The following is a 13,820-nucleotide window of genomic DNA, read 5'->3' as shown; positions in this document are numbered from 1 at the left end:
TATACTGCGGGCACCCATACCTTGCTTGGGGGGGGGCGCAATTTTTACACACTCGCCCTGGGTGCATTTTAGCCTAGAAACTGCACTGTCTCTCTGGCTACCTTTACTGGGGAGCCTTCTAGTTACCTATTCTGGAGGGCCATCTGGATGTCTAAACTGGGAGCAAGAAGGGGGGGGGGGGGTTGTCATTTTTCATATGTACACCCAAACCAAACTGAAACCATTTTTTTTCAAATCTTACATTTTTTTTCAATCACAGATGAAAGCGGCATTCTTGTTGTTACAGGAGACCAAAATAAACTGCTTAAAATAACCCAACGTTGTTTCTTTAAGAGTAGAAGGGATCAATCATTTAAATGCCCATGCTGTCTGTTGGTCACAGTCACTGCATTCTGTGACCACTGTATGTCACCATTGCATATACCAAAGTTTTGTTGCTGGTTTTCTATGCAGCAGTTAATTCAAAGCTGTTTCATGTTTATTTTAAAGCAATTTTCAGCTGGCTATGCTCTCTACCAATGAAGGAGACTCAAGGGGCCCTTGAAATGTAAGGTTGAATAGTAAATATCATCTTTTTAGCGCTCACTGCATTGTATGAATGAGGGGCAGCTGTTTGCATAAAGCTAACAATCTGCTATATTCAACAGATGTAATGGAAGGATAGAGAACCAGAGAGGTTCTGAAAATATGAGATTCATTGCAAAGCAAAACATCCCTCTATACAGTTTTCTTCATTATTGTTATTGTGTAAGCTCGGAATTGTATAGCTTGTACATTGCCTGCTGTTTCACACCAGCTGCTCCAAGTACCGTAATACCTTTTAGCAGACTCTGATATAAGACATTTATGTAGAGTTTTGTATTACAGAGCTGCAGATTTGATCAGTGTAGGTGAAATGCTTTCTCGAGTCTCACGGTTGTGGTAGAGTAGAGTATTGTACTGTGTTAGCAATCAGTAAAAGGAGAACATTTTGAATCAGGATGATACCATTTATTGATTATTAAAGAATAAGTGTATGGTAAGCGTTTGGCTAAGTCTTCTTCAGACTCTATTCCTGCAGACTGACGCAATGGCCCTTATTCAATTCACTTTTTTTCTAAGTTTTCTCTAGGAGATCATTTTTGATCTTCTTTTTAAAATAACTTTTCAGCACAGTGCAAAGTACAGTACCAAAAAGTAGGTGAAAACATATTGTCAAAATTATTTGGAGTATTTTTGCTAATCCCTCAAGTATTGTGAGGTATTTATGACAAATAGAGAAGACCCCTTGTTTATTTAAGCCTTACGTACCTCTCGCATGGAGAAATTGTAAATTTGGAGTTCACAAGTTAGGCCTCATTCATACTGTCAAAAGCAGATGGCCATGTGTTCGAAACGCAATGCGCACAATCGCACGGACATCTATGCTGCCGTGCGTTGCACTTCTGATCCCAATGGGTCAGTGCTGCGCTTTACTGAAAAATGCGTGCAGCAGTGCGGTGGCTCATCACACTGCTGTGCAGCACATGTAGTCTGAACATCCGATAGTGCAGTCTATGCACTTCTGATGTTCTTGCTGATCACAGTCATACCTCATACCCCTTACCAAAATGCACACAGCAACATGTATAGTGTGAACTCGGCCTAAACTTAGAAACAGAGCTAGCTAATACAATACTTATTCAAGGCTGAAAATAAATGTGTCTGTTCCTCCTCCTCCTCATTTGTTTAGTCGACTCCGACACTTTGTGACCATATGTACGTTTGCACGCCAGACGTCTGTCAGTCACGGCTTCTTTCAGCTGTTGCATAGACATGTTCAAAGCTTCACATATGCTGTTTATCCATCTTAGCCTCTGTCATCCTCTTCTTCTTTAAGGCTGCTTTCACACAGGGACGTCTGCAACGCTCCCCCAACGCACAGCAATGTAACACAAGTGGGCTGTTCACACAGCCCACGTTGCGTTACATGTAACGCTGCACGTTCTCCCGAAAGTGCAGCATGCTACGGCGTTAGAGCAGCTATAGCCGCGTTAGACTGTTTGCACATGCTCAGTGGAGGGCAGAGAGGAGCCGGGGAGAGCCAGCTACAGTAGCCGCGCACATGGCTACTTAATATTCACTGCACTGGCGGCAGCTGATTGGCCGGCGGGACCACGTGATGCGGAGTGTCTCGCTCCGCATCACGTGGTCCCGCCGGCCAATCAGCGCCACTCTGGGAGACCTTATAGGGATAGAGCCGCCTAACGCGGCTCACTCTACCGTCCTATCTTGCAGCACCATACGTTGTGTTAGGTGCACGTTATGCGACCTTAACGTGGCACCTAAAGCAACGTCTTGGTGTGCAAGTAGCCTTACTCCAATTTTTACAAGCATCAAGGATTTCAAGGATTTCTCCCAATAATCTGGTCTTCTCAATATGTGACCAAAGTATTAGAGTTTTAATAGTAGTATCAGCCCTTCTAGTGAACACTCCAGCCTTATTTATTTAAGTATTGAGGATCTTCTGGCAGTCCTGGGAACTCTCAGTAGCTATTAAAAGAATTTGGACACCTGATGCTGTAGCAACGTAGCAGCAATAAAGTGACATTTAAGTGCCTGACGCTACTGACCAAATAGCGGCAATCCCCTGCACCCTTTTACCAGGAGTTTTTTTAATATATAGTTACATAGTTATTTTGGTTGAAAAAAGACATACGTCCATCGAGTTCAACCAGTACAAAGTACAACTCCAGCTTGCTCCCTCACATATCCCTGTTGATCCAGAGGAAGGCGAAAAAACCCTTACAAGGCATGGTCCAATTAGCCCCAAAAGGGAAAAAAATCCTTCCCAACTCCAGATGGCAATCAGATAAAATCCCTGGATCCACATCATTAGGCATTACCTAATAATTAGTACATAGCAAGGAAATGAGCAGCGCTACTTAAAAACAGACTAGTGCCTACCTGCAAAAGAGTGCAAGCCCCACTTGTGGGGTCGAATACACACCGAGCATACACATGACCTGTCTACCACTGGAGGAGGATGTTGGTTTCCTGTAACAGCTTGCATGCAACCTATTAAGTACTCGTCCCTCCCACTGCGAAGAAGTCAATCCTCCATGGGAGGGGCCTAACACTAACTAAATCCTAACCTATGTATATGCATAGCCTGGGTGCGCTACCAAATAAAATAGAAAAATTGAAAATTGCGCAAAAGGTGGATCAGCGCAACACCAGGCCGCCTCCGAATGGCCTCCAATCAGAGATGCGCTGAGCCCCCCAGGAACTACAAACGCACCTTGAACCCTTTGAGCACCTTTGCGCAATTTTTGATTTTTCAATTTTATTTGGTAGCGCACCCAGGCTATGCAGATACATAGGTTAGGATTTAGTTAGTGTTAGGCCCCTCCCATGGAGGATTGACTTCTTCGCAGTGGGAGGGACGAGTGCTTAATAGGTTGCATGCAAGCTGTTACAGGAAACCAACATCCTCCTCCAGTGGTAGACAGGTCATGTGTATGCTCGGTGTGTATTCGACCCCACAAGTGGGGCTTGCACTCTTTTGCAGGTAGGCACTAGTCTGTTTTTAAGTAGCGCTGCTCATTTCCTTGCTATGTACTAATTTAATTCATTTTTTGTCAGCTGCTCCCACTTAACAGCCATGCTTTTGGTGTTTATGCAGAGCTTCTGTTTGGGTTCAAGGTGCGTTTGTAGTTCCTGGGGGGGGCTCAGCGCATCTCTGATTGGAGGCCATTCGGAGGCGACCTGGTGTTGCGCTGATCCACCTTTTGCGCAATTTTCGATTACCTAATAATTGTAGCCATGGATGTCTTTCAACGCAAGGAAAGCATCTAAGCCCCCTTTAAATGCAGGTATAGAGTTTGCCATAACGACTTCCTGTGGCAATGCATTCCACATCTTAATCACTCTTACTGTAAAGAACCCTTTCCTAAATAAATGGCTAAAACGTTTTTCCTCCATGCGCAGATCATGTCCTCTAGTCCTTTGAGAAGGCCTAGGGACAAAAAGCTCATCAGCTATTATATTGCACTCTGATGTATTTATACATGTTAATTAGATCTCCTCTAAGGCGTCTTTTCTCTAGACTAAATAAACCCAGTTTATCTAACCTTTCTTGGTAAGCGATACCTTCCATCCCACGTATCAATTTTGTTGCTCGTCTCTGCACCTGCTCTAAAACTGCAATATCTTTTTTGTAATGTGGTGCCCAGAACTGAATTCCATATTCCAGATGTGGCCTTACTAGAGAGTTAAACAGGGGCAATATTATGCTAGCATCTCGAGTTTTTATTTCCCTTTTAATGCATCCCAAAATTTTGTTAGCTTTAGCTGCAGCGGCTTGGCATTGAGTACGATTATTTAACTTGTTGTCGATGAGTACTCCTAAGTCCTTCTCCAAGGTTGATGTCCCCAACTGTATCCCATTTATTTTGTATGGTGCTAGACCATTGGTACGACCAAAATGCATGACTTTACATCTTTCAACATTGAATTTCATCTGCCATTTATGTGCCCATATAGCCATCCTATCCTGATCCTGTTGCAATATGACACCATCTTCCTGAGAGTTGATGATTCTGCACAATTTTGTATCATCTGCAAAAATAGCAACATTGCTCACTACTGCATCTACTAGGTCATTAATAAATACATTGAAGAGCACTGGACCCAGCACAGACCCCTGTGGGACCCCACTGCTAACAGTCCCCCACTCCGAGTACGATCCACCGACCACAACTCTTTGTTTTCTGTCCATTAGCCAGTTCCCTATCCATGCACACAGACTCTTCCCCAGTCCTTGCATCCTCAACTTTTGCAACAGTGTCGAAGGCTTTTGCAAAGTCCAAGTATATCACATCTACAGCATTCCCAATATCCATATTAGCATTCACTAACTCATAAAAGCTGAGCATGTTAGTCAAACAGGACCTGTCTTTAGTAAACCCATGTTGATGCTGAGAAATAAGATTATTTTCTACTATGAAGTCATGTATAGTATATCTTAGTAACCCCTCAAATAGTTTGCATACAACTGTTAAGCTTGCAGGTCTATGATTTCCTGGATCTGATTTTTTGCCCTTCTTAAATAATGGGAAAACGTGGGCTGTACGCCAATCCACTGGGACTCTCACATATGTATGTGAGAAAATAAGCCAAGGGATTAAAAAGCAGTCCCACTGTTGACTGGTGTGTGCGTGTCTGTGTGTGTGTGTGTGTGTGTATACACACACACACACAGACACACATATACATTAAGGAATAGTTACATATTTATACGTAAATGTGAATCTCGCATTTTGAGTCCTTGTTTTTTAAAAGTTGGTTTAAGAGAATTTAAATGTAGGGTTTTTTTGTACTCTGTACTTTTTTAACTCTTATGCTGCTGGGAAATGGATAGGGGGTCTAAAAAAAGATTCCTTCCATTATTTGCGTGAGAGGGGGCGGCTTTATACTTGTACCCTTAGTGGATCTGGCTGGTAGCACATATACCCTTTGATCAATGACTGAGCACCAGTACTATACAACGGTGTTGGTTTTGTATCTTCTAATAAGGCACTCCACATGTAAGCTGCTCTATTAAAGCGGACCCAAACCAAACATTTTTTTAAATTCAAAATATTTAGTTGCACCACTCTGACACATGCAAAGATTAATAAACACTCCTTCAAGCCTATGAGCATTTCAGTGCATGCTTTTCACCCTTCTCTGTTCATAACTGGGGTTATACAGGTGGCAGCCATTGGCAATTCCTCCTTTGCAGGACACCACCTACTCCACCAGTTTGCCGGTTTCTGTCCCGGCAATATGAAAGGAAGGGAAGGGTTCCTCCAATAAATATAAAATATTTTATATTTGTCATCATGCAGCTGAAAAAAGGCTGCTATTTATTATTATAATTTAGAAAATAGATTTTATTTCTGAAATCTTGTATTTTTAATTTGGGTCCACTTTAACACGTAGTGGCTGTTATTCTCCTGGAGGACAATCGGCTTGCATGTCGGGAGTATGCCTTGTACGAAAGCCCATCTTTAGCATCATGGAGAACATCTGCCTCCTGGGAAATCTGTATCTATTGCTTATCATGCTAGTATTTATCAGATAAACAGACCTGGGGCTCCGTACAGGTAGTTAAATTATTGCTGATTTTTCAGCATATATTTTAAGTGGATTCCTTTGTAAATATTGTATATCTTGTATAGTGGTGCATTACCACCTTTCTGCGGGAACTTCATGCCATATTAAATCAACTCAGTATATAATTTATAATTCCTGGTGTTCATACTTGATTCAGGCTTCTTTTGTGAGTTGCCCGGGGCCTCTTCTTTTTCTCGGCTTCCTATTTTAACTTGTGGTTGCTCTAGATTACTTTCCAGCACCAGTAAATTCTGTTCTTATCCTTTATGTAAGCTATTACAAAAGCGTGTACAGGTAGTTTTAACAGCTGCAAAGCAAAATACATGTAATAACTTTTCAAATTATAATTCATATTTATAGTGGCAGTATCCTCTTATCTGACAGTATTGTTAAATGAAGGTCCTCTACAATATATCACAGTAACCAATCAGCTCGGGGTGCCCCAAAACCACAAGGAGAGTGTAGGGGACTAAAGAGACCAAAAAGCCCTCCTTCTAAAAAGCAATGCTTAGGTGGGTTTGCCTTCTTAAAGGTTAAAGAATTTACAATAATTCAGCTTACAGTGAACATCTGTGGTTACTCACAATGCACTGCTATTGAAATACGTAAATTATCTCTTTATGCCCCTGAAAGCCAGGCTAGCATCCAGAACCGCTGGTGTCTACAAGCCTATAGCTGTCTGTCAGGTTATCTGCATGTGGGATTGATGTGGCTCTGTAAAATTTAAAGCTATAGGTGTGCTAGACACCAGCAGTTCTGGATGCTAGCCTGGCTTACAGGCAGGGAACACACTTGACTGTTTTCGTACGCGTTTTCTGCACAGAAAAACTGAGAACTCATGTTAATCAATGTGCTAGTGCACACTTACTGTGTTGTTCGCGCGCAGAAAAAAAACTGACATTCTGCATCCTGATTCTGCACATTTTGGCAGTTTTCTGTATCAATTACATCAGCTGCTGTGAAAAAAACGCGCGTGTTTTCCTGCATGGAAACACACTTAGTGTGCAGAAAAAGTATGCAGGAAAACGCGCGCAGAAAACTGAAAGTCAAGTGTGTTCCCTGCCTCAGGGGTATAAAGAGATAATTTGCATATTCAGTAGCGGTCAGGGGCGTAGCAATAGGCCCTGCAGCGCCTGCGCCCGCGGGGGGGCCCGCTCAGGGCCGTTTTTTGGGGGCTGGAGGGGTGGCAGCATGAGGGGAAAGCCTTGCCCACAGTCGGCGGGAGAGGGGAAGTTCCCCCCTCTCACTCACCTCGGGGCTCTCCCCTCTGCGCTCCGCTCCAGCTAGTTAGTGTGTGGGCAAAGGCCAGTGGGCAGCGAGCGGCAGGCAGATACATACCTTCTTCCGTGCGTTCCATCGGAGACTTCTCGCTCTAGCGGCTGACGTCACTTCCGCTTCCGGAAGTGACGTCAGCCGCTAGAGCGAGAAGGCGGCGATGGAACGCAAGGAAGAAGGTATGTATCTGCCCGCCGCTTGCTGCCCACTGGCCTTTGCCCACACACTAACTAGCTGGAGGGGAGCGCAGAGGGGAGAGCCCCGAGGTGAGTGAGAGGGGGGAACTTCCCCTCTCCCCGCCGACTGTGGGCAAGGCTTTCCCCTCATGCTGCCACCCCTCCAGCACCCAAAAACCGGCCACGAGCGGGCCCCAGGGGGGGGGAGGGGGCCCGCTCTGAAAATCTGCAGGGGGGCCCGGTGGGGCCTAGTTACGCCCCTGGTAGCGGTGCATTATGGGTAACCACAGATGTTCTTTTTAAGCTGATTTATTATTATAAGTTCCTTCTGTTTTAAAAAGGCAAACCAACCTAAGCACTACAATATTTCAGAAATGCTTTACCTGTCCTACTCATTACTCTTAACCCAGGCCAGATTTGCACTAGCTCCCCAGGCCAAATTTCTTGTTGATTCTCTTCCATGTTCAGCAGTGTCCACCATTCCATGTGCAGCCTCCTTATCCATATGCAGTGTCCATGTACAGAAGCCCCTCTGCTTCATGTACAGCTCTTTTAGGCAGCAGCACCCCTCTTCCATATGATGTTCCCCACTTGCAGCCTTCTCCTCCAATTACAGCAACACCTCTTCTATGTCCAGCTGCCCGTCTTGCATGTCCAGCCGCCCCCTTGGGGTACAGCTGCCCAAGGCCCAGGCCTTTGTGCCTTCCCAGAAATATGGCCCTGCACTTCACATGCCACCTTTGTATGTAAATCTCTTCACTAGCTTCCAATTCTCTTCACTATCAAATTTCAATTATTATGAATTGCCTTTAAATCTGATGATGTCTGAGCTCTGTGCACTGATCAGGAGACAATTTAGTTGGTTCCTCACCCAGTGATGACTGTGAGCCAATCACTCTGATTCCAAGGGCTTTGGTCCTTAAAGGGGTTCTTTCGCAAAAAAAGTAGGCAGTTAAAAAATGTGACAGATGACAGGTTTTGGGCCAGTCCATCTTCTTAAGGGGGATTCTCAGGGCTTTCTTTGTTTTCAACAGCATTTCCTGAACAACAGTTTCAAAATCTAACTGACATAATAGTGTGCAAGTGATTAGGGAGGCCGGCTGGTATCTTGCTATTTTGGCAGTTAAACTTTTGTTCAGGAAATGCTGTTGAAAACAAAGAAAGCCCTGAGAATCCCCCTTAAAAAGATGAACTGGCCCAAAACCTGTCATCTGTCACATTTTTTAACTGCCTACTTTTTTCGTGAAAGAACCCCTTTAAGGGGCAGAGCAGTGTTGTGCTAGGGCGGTTAATATTCTATAACAAGTAGCTACACTCTACTCAACTTTGTCTTTCCCATTTCCCATTCCGCCATCAAGATGTAGATTTCAGTCTGCTGTTTTTTTCCCCTTCTCTCCTTTTTTTTTTTTTTTACTATTATACCTTAGTGTCATATTTGTACTAGTCATGCATACAGAATGATAATTTGTACACTGTTATTGTTATTATTATTTGTTTTTATTTGTTGTAAAGTTTGATGTCTATTTTTATTGCAGGTTCGTCGCTGGTGATCTGCATTGTGTCTGTAACATCAGCGCTGGACAGCTATGGAGAAGGTGAAAAGTAAGTCTAATCAACATACATGCATCATGGTCAGTATACTGTAGTGTGACTATAGGCAGAACACAGCAGACAGCAGGCTGAACTATAATAGAGTAACTCCTGCACTTTAAAAGATCAATTTAATAATAGATTATTAAATCAATTTAAAGAGAATCTGTATTGTTAAAATCGCACAAAAGTAAACATACCAGTGCGTTAGGGGACATCTCCTATTACCCTCTGTCACAATTTCGCCGCTCCTCGCCGCATTAAAAGTGGTTAAAAACAGTTTTAAAAAGTTTGTTTGTAAACAAACAAAATGGCCACCAAAACAGGAAGTAGGTTGATGTACAGTATGTCCACACATAAAATATATCCATACACAAGCAGGCTGTATACACCCTTCCTTTTGAATCTCAAGAGATCATTTGTGTGTTTCTTTCCCCCCTGAGGGGGGAGTTCATAGCAGAACCACAACATTGAAGAACTTGGCAGCCTTCCAGACACAGGCTGACAAGTCTGACAAGAGAGAGATAAGTTGATTTATTACAGAGACTGTGATAGTACAAAGTGCTGCAGTAAGCCAGAACACATTAGAATAGCTTTTGGAACTTGTAGGATGATAAAAAACAGGATGCAATTTTTGTTACGGAGTCTCTTTAATAGATTTAATAATCTATTTAAAATGACAATAAAACAATAAATATGTGGAACACACCACAAGAAACAAGAACACTGCTGATCACCACCACAGCACTTAAGAGTCCTCCCACAACACACATGCCATACACTCCCCGAGATCTCTTCAATCGCCTCAGTATCGATAACCTGTGCTGTCACAAGCTGCTTTTAATGTCTTCTGTGCACGGCAATAAAATACTCATTTGAGGCTCCTTCTTAGTATCCACATACTGTATAACATCCAATGTGTACAGTAATCAAGCCTTTTAGTGTGCTCCGGACGGAGAGCGTCCTTTACTCACACACTGCAGCAGGGGATGGTGAGTCAGCTCCATCAGCTTCCGGGAGTTGCTGGAAGCATTTTTGATCTGTGTTGCTATCAGGGAGCCCGCTTCATCTGACTTACTAAACTAGCCGGTGAATTGCACAGCTAAGAGCAGCTAGCTCAAACAGGGTACAGTTCCGTGCTGGCTTCAGGACCCGTAGACCCGGAGTGACGTCACTTGTGTTGCGTACAGTACAGCCTAAGCATTTGAGGAGGTGCACGTCTCTCTTCGTCAGGGCATTCACATCACTTTTTACACAACACAACTCTGTTTCTTGGACTCTGCCTCTTTTAGTTATTAAATGAGTACATATTCTATTGCATAAATTCTCAAAGACGATAGCCATCCCTCATGGAATTCCTTAAAAAAAATCTGAAGTGCGTCTAAATTCCCGACTTTAGTATCCCCCCAAATCCCCTCTGCAAAATCCACAACTTTCTTAGTCGTGGATTTTGATGCTCATGGAGGCAGAGCTTTGAGCTGCAGCTCTGCCTCCATGCACGTCAATCCACCGCGATCCCCACCTCTCCCCCGCCCCTCTCAGTGAACGAAGATTGAGAGGTGTGGGAAGAGGCGTCGATCAGCGGGGATTGACGCGCCAAGAGGCAGAGCTACAGCCATAAGCTCTGCCTCTATGAGGAAGCGCTCCCCGGACTCAGCAGAGGGGATTTGGGGGGTATAAACTCTTCGTTTTGCTGCAGGGATGTGGCAGTTTAGCATTACCTATAGTGCTTTACATAAATACTAGTTAAAAACAGGAATTTAGACTCACTTCAGAGTCTCTTAAAAGTTTTTACTGAGGGGGTATTTCAGATCCCCCCACCCCCATTTTATGCAATTAATATGCTCACCGATCCTGTCCAGTAATTTGTGCTTGGTCCTCCCCACATGTTGCTTCTTACATTCTTACAGCCGCATTCAATCATATATATAACATCTGTGGGGTGCAGCTTAAATTCCCTGAATATTAAATTTTTGTTTGCATATTACAGTATATAAATCAACCAAACCATTTAAGCCTATGAGGTTTGGGGGCACAGACTGTTGTAGCAGCTATCTCTACTATGTTTGTTCTGTTCATGTTAGCTGCATGATACATTTAGAGAAAGACCCTTAATATTTAATTGACACCTAAACATTGCACTGGTGTACAGTCAGAGACTTTTGCTTGAGGAAACCTCTAAACCTTGCAAATTGACTTTTACAAAGAATGTATTTTATATCAGCAAGATTGAGTAGACTGGATCCCAGTAACCCCCCCCCCCCCCCCCATGTTTTTGAGCATGCACTATAAAAGGCTCCACAAGCCACTTATGGTGGGTCTGTCCAGAGATGACCCACTTTTGATCTAAAACATCTAATCTTATTTCTAAATTTTAGTCAGACTAAATTCCTTAACCCAAACTTAAATTGCTCAGATCCATACCTGATTTAACATTTGTTTGCAAAAATCCATATTGCACCTGACTTGCACTTCTGTCAACAAAAATATTAATATGAATATAATCAATAAGAAGATGAACCCCATGATTTATTATACATTGTCACATCAGATAAAGTATGGACGGCCTGCATCAAATTGATGGGTGGAATGGGTATTCCATTTACACTGCATTCTTGATTTTTTCATAAACCAAGAAATGTGAACAATTTACGATAGCGTTGGCTGTCCTAACAAAATACCACTCTTCTGCTTACTATTATTTAATGAATATGAAAAGACTATCCCATCAGGGGTGCATCACTTATGTTCACTGCATGTTTTTTCCCTTGCTGTTTAATTGCTGACTTTTATTCCTTTTTGGATTTTACAAAAGCAGAACTTGATGTGAGTCCACACTGGCTCTATAATCAGAAAACTGTTTCATAAAACAGTTTTGGAACTGAAAGGCAACTTCAAAGACACCAGTTCTGACTAGAAGAAATTGCTCCTCTTTATTGACATTTTTGAAGGCAGTAGGGTGTAGGCACTAAAACATTATTCAAACTCATTGCACATTACTGAATCACTACAGAAAGTGCTGTGTTATTTCAAAGCCAAATAAAAGCAGAGGAAAAGGAAACATTTAAAGTGGTCCTGTACTGGTCCTGTACTTCTGAAAATGCCAGCTGCCTTACTGAAATAGTTTTTTTTTTTTTTACATTTTTTAGTAACATTCTTTTTCGTTCAGAAAAATTGGTCAAACAAATACAAAATCATGGTCGACTGGATCTTCCACACAGGAAAGACAATAGTTGAACTCATTGATAGACGTGTGAAAATAAGATATTCAAATGAAATATCTTCTCAATAACATAGCTATTGAAGGTTTTTTTTTTAAGAAAAATCAAACCTTATTACTGGATCTAGTTTGTTACCCTGTCAGAAAATGGGTGGATCTTTTCAGATGGGTCTCTCTAACACCTAAGTTACCTTACTAAACCTACTCCAGAAAGGTAAGGTCCGAGGGCATGACCACCACATGTGGAAGAAAGTACCCTCATTTCCACAATTCCTAAACCATAAACCATCATAAGACATATATTTGTTTAAGTTTTGAAGGGTAATGAAAGGTTGTATGAATGACCTTCATGTTAGTGTCAACAGTTGCATAGAAGAGGCTTCCCTTAAAGAGAATCTGTACACTAAAATTCTTACAATAAAAAGCATACCATTCTATTCATTATGTTCTCCTGGGCCCCTCTGTTTCTGCCTCTCCCTGCTGCAATCCTGGCTTGTAATTGCCATTTTTATCCAGTGTTTACAAACAAAAGAGTAGCTCAGTGTGTGAGTCATGCAGCGTGTGCAGGGAGCCTGGAGAGGGTGTGTATAGCTTCTATCCAATCACCAGCAGCACAGCACATTCCAGCCTGACTGCCTCAGCCCGACAGAGCCGACAGAGGAGAGAAGATTAGATCATATAACAGAGATAACACAGCCACTGTGCAACTACGAAAGGCTGCAGTTAGACAGAGCACATTAGAACAGGTATAGGAACTTATAGGATAGAAGAAATAAGGATTAAAATTTTGTTACAGAGTCTCTTAAAGTAGGAATTTACAGCATAAGTTCCAGTTATTGGGAGTGATGTCCAATTCAAAATCCGTTTTCCAGTCCTGAAAGGTTTTGTAGTAGTAAGGCCTTCTGGGAGTGTTTATCACAATATATACAAAATAGGAAAGGTTTTCTCCTTCCAAAGGCCTGTTAGAACACCAATACTCAATATACAAATCCCGAATTGTAATAGTGATCGAATATCTTTCAAACTCACAATATGCATATCCTATTGACTATGTCTTAATTAGATAGTGGCAAGGTTATTGCAGGTGTGTGGCTTAGAAACTATTGAAGTCAACGGATCAGCACATTGACCAGACAATTTACATATTTGTAGAATGAGCCAAACTGTGCTGTAGGTAACTAAGAGTAAGATGTTTAAACTGTAGGCTTTGCTTGTTGGACAAGGAGTGGATGAACTGGCAGGAGGTAGCAGCATATGAGGAGCAAGGTGATAGGTTGAAAACTTATGCAGCAGGTTGCAGGATTAACTAGAGTCATACAAATTAAAAAAAAACACAGAGGAGGATGTTGCAATAGTCCAGATAAACATTTTAAATATGTCCTGAGCCAAGAAGAATATGATATAATAAAAATTTAGTTTTAGTTAAAGAGAATCCATGCCAA

At 42.3% G+C, this 13,820-nt stretch overlaps 1 protein-coding gene across 1 annotated transcript in view; it reads left to right on the top strand.

The window, feature by feature from the left end:
- LOC137532726 (adhesion G-protein coupled receptor D1-like) overlaps positions 1-13,820 on the top strand; it is a 603,228-nt gene that overhangs the window by 348,563 nt on the left and 240,845 nt on the right. Inside the window, exon 7 of the mRNA XM_068253608.1 lies at positions 9,104-9,170. Within this exon, the coding sequence (XP_068109709.1) occupies positions 9,104-9,170 (67 nt within the window). The remainder of the gene's footprint in view (positions 1-9,103; positions 9,171-13,820) is intronic.

This window comes from Hyperolius riggenbachi, chromosome 1 (genome assembly GCF_040937935.1).
Source record: "Hyperolius riggenbachi isolate aHypRig1 chromosome 1, aHypRig1.pri, whole genome shotgun sequence".
Taxonomy (NCBI): domain Eukaryota; kingdom Metazoa; phylum Chordata; class Amphibia; order Anura; family Hyperoliidae; genus Hyperolius; species Hyperolius riggenbachi.
This window is presented reverse-complemented; position numbering and strand designations above follow the sequence as displayed.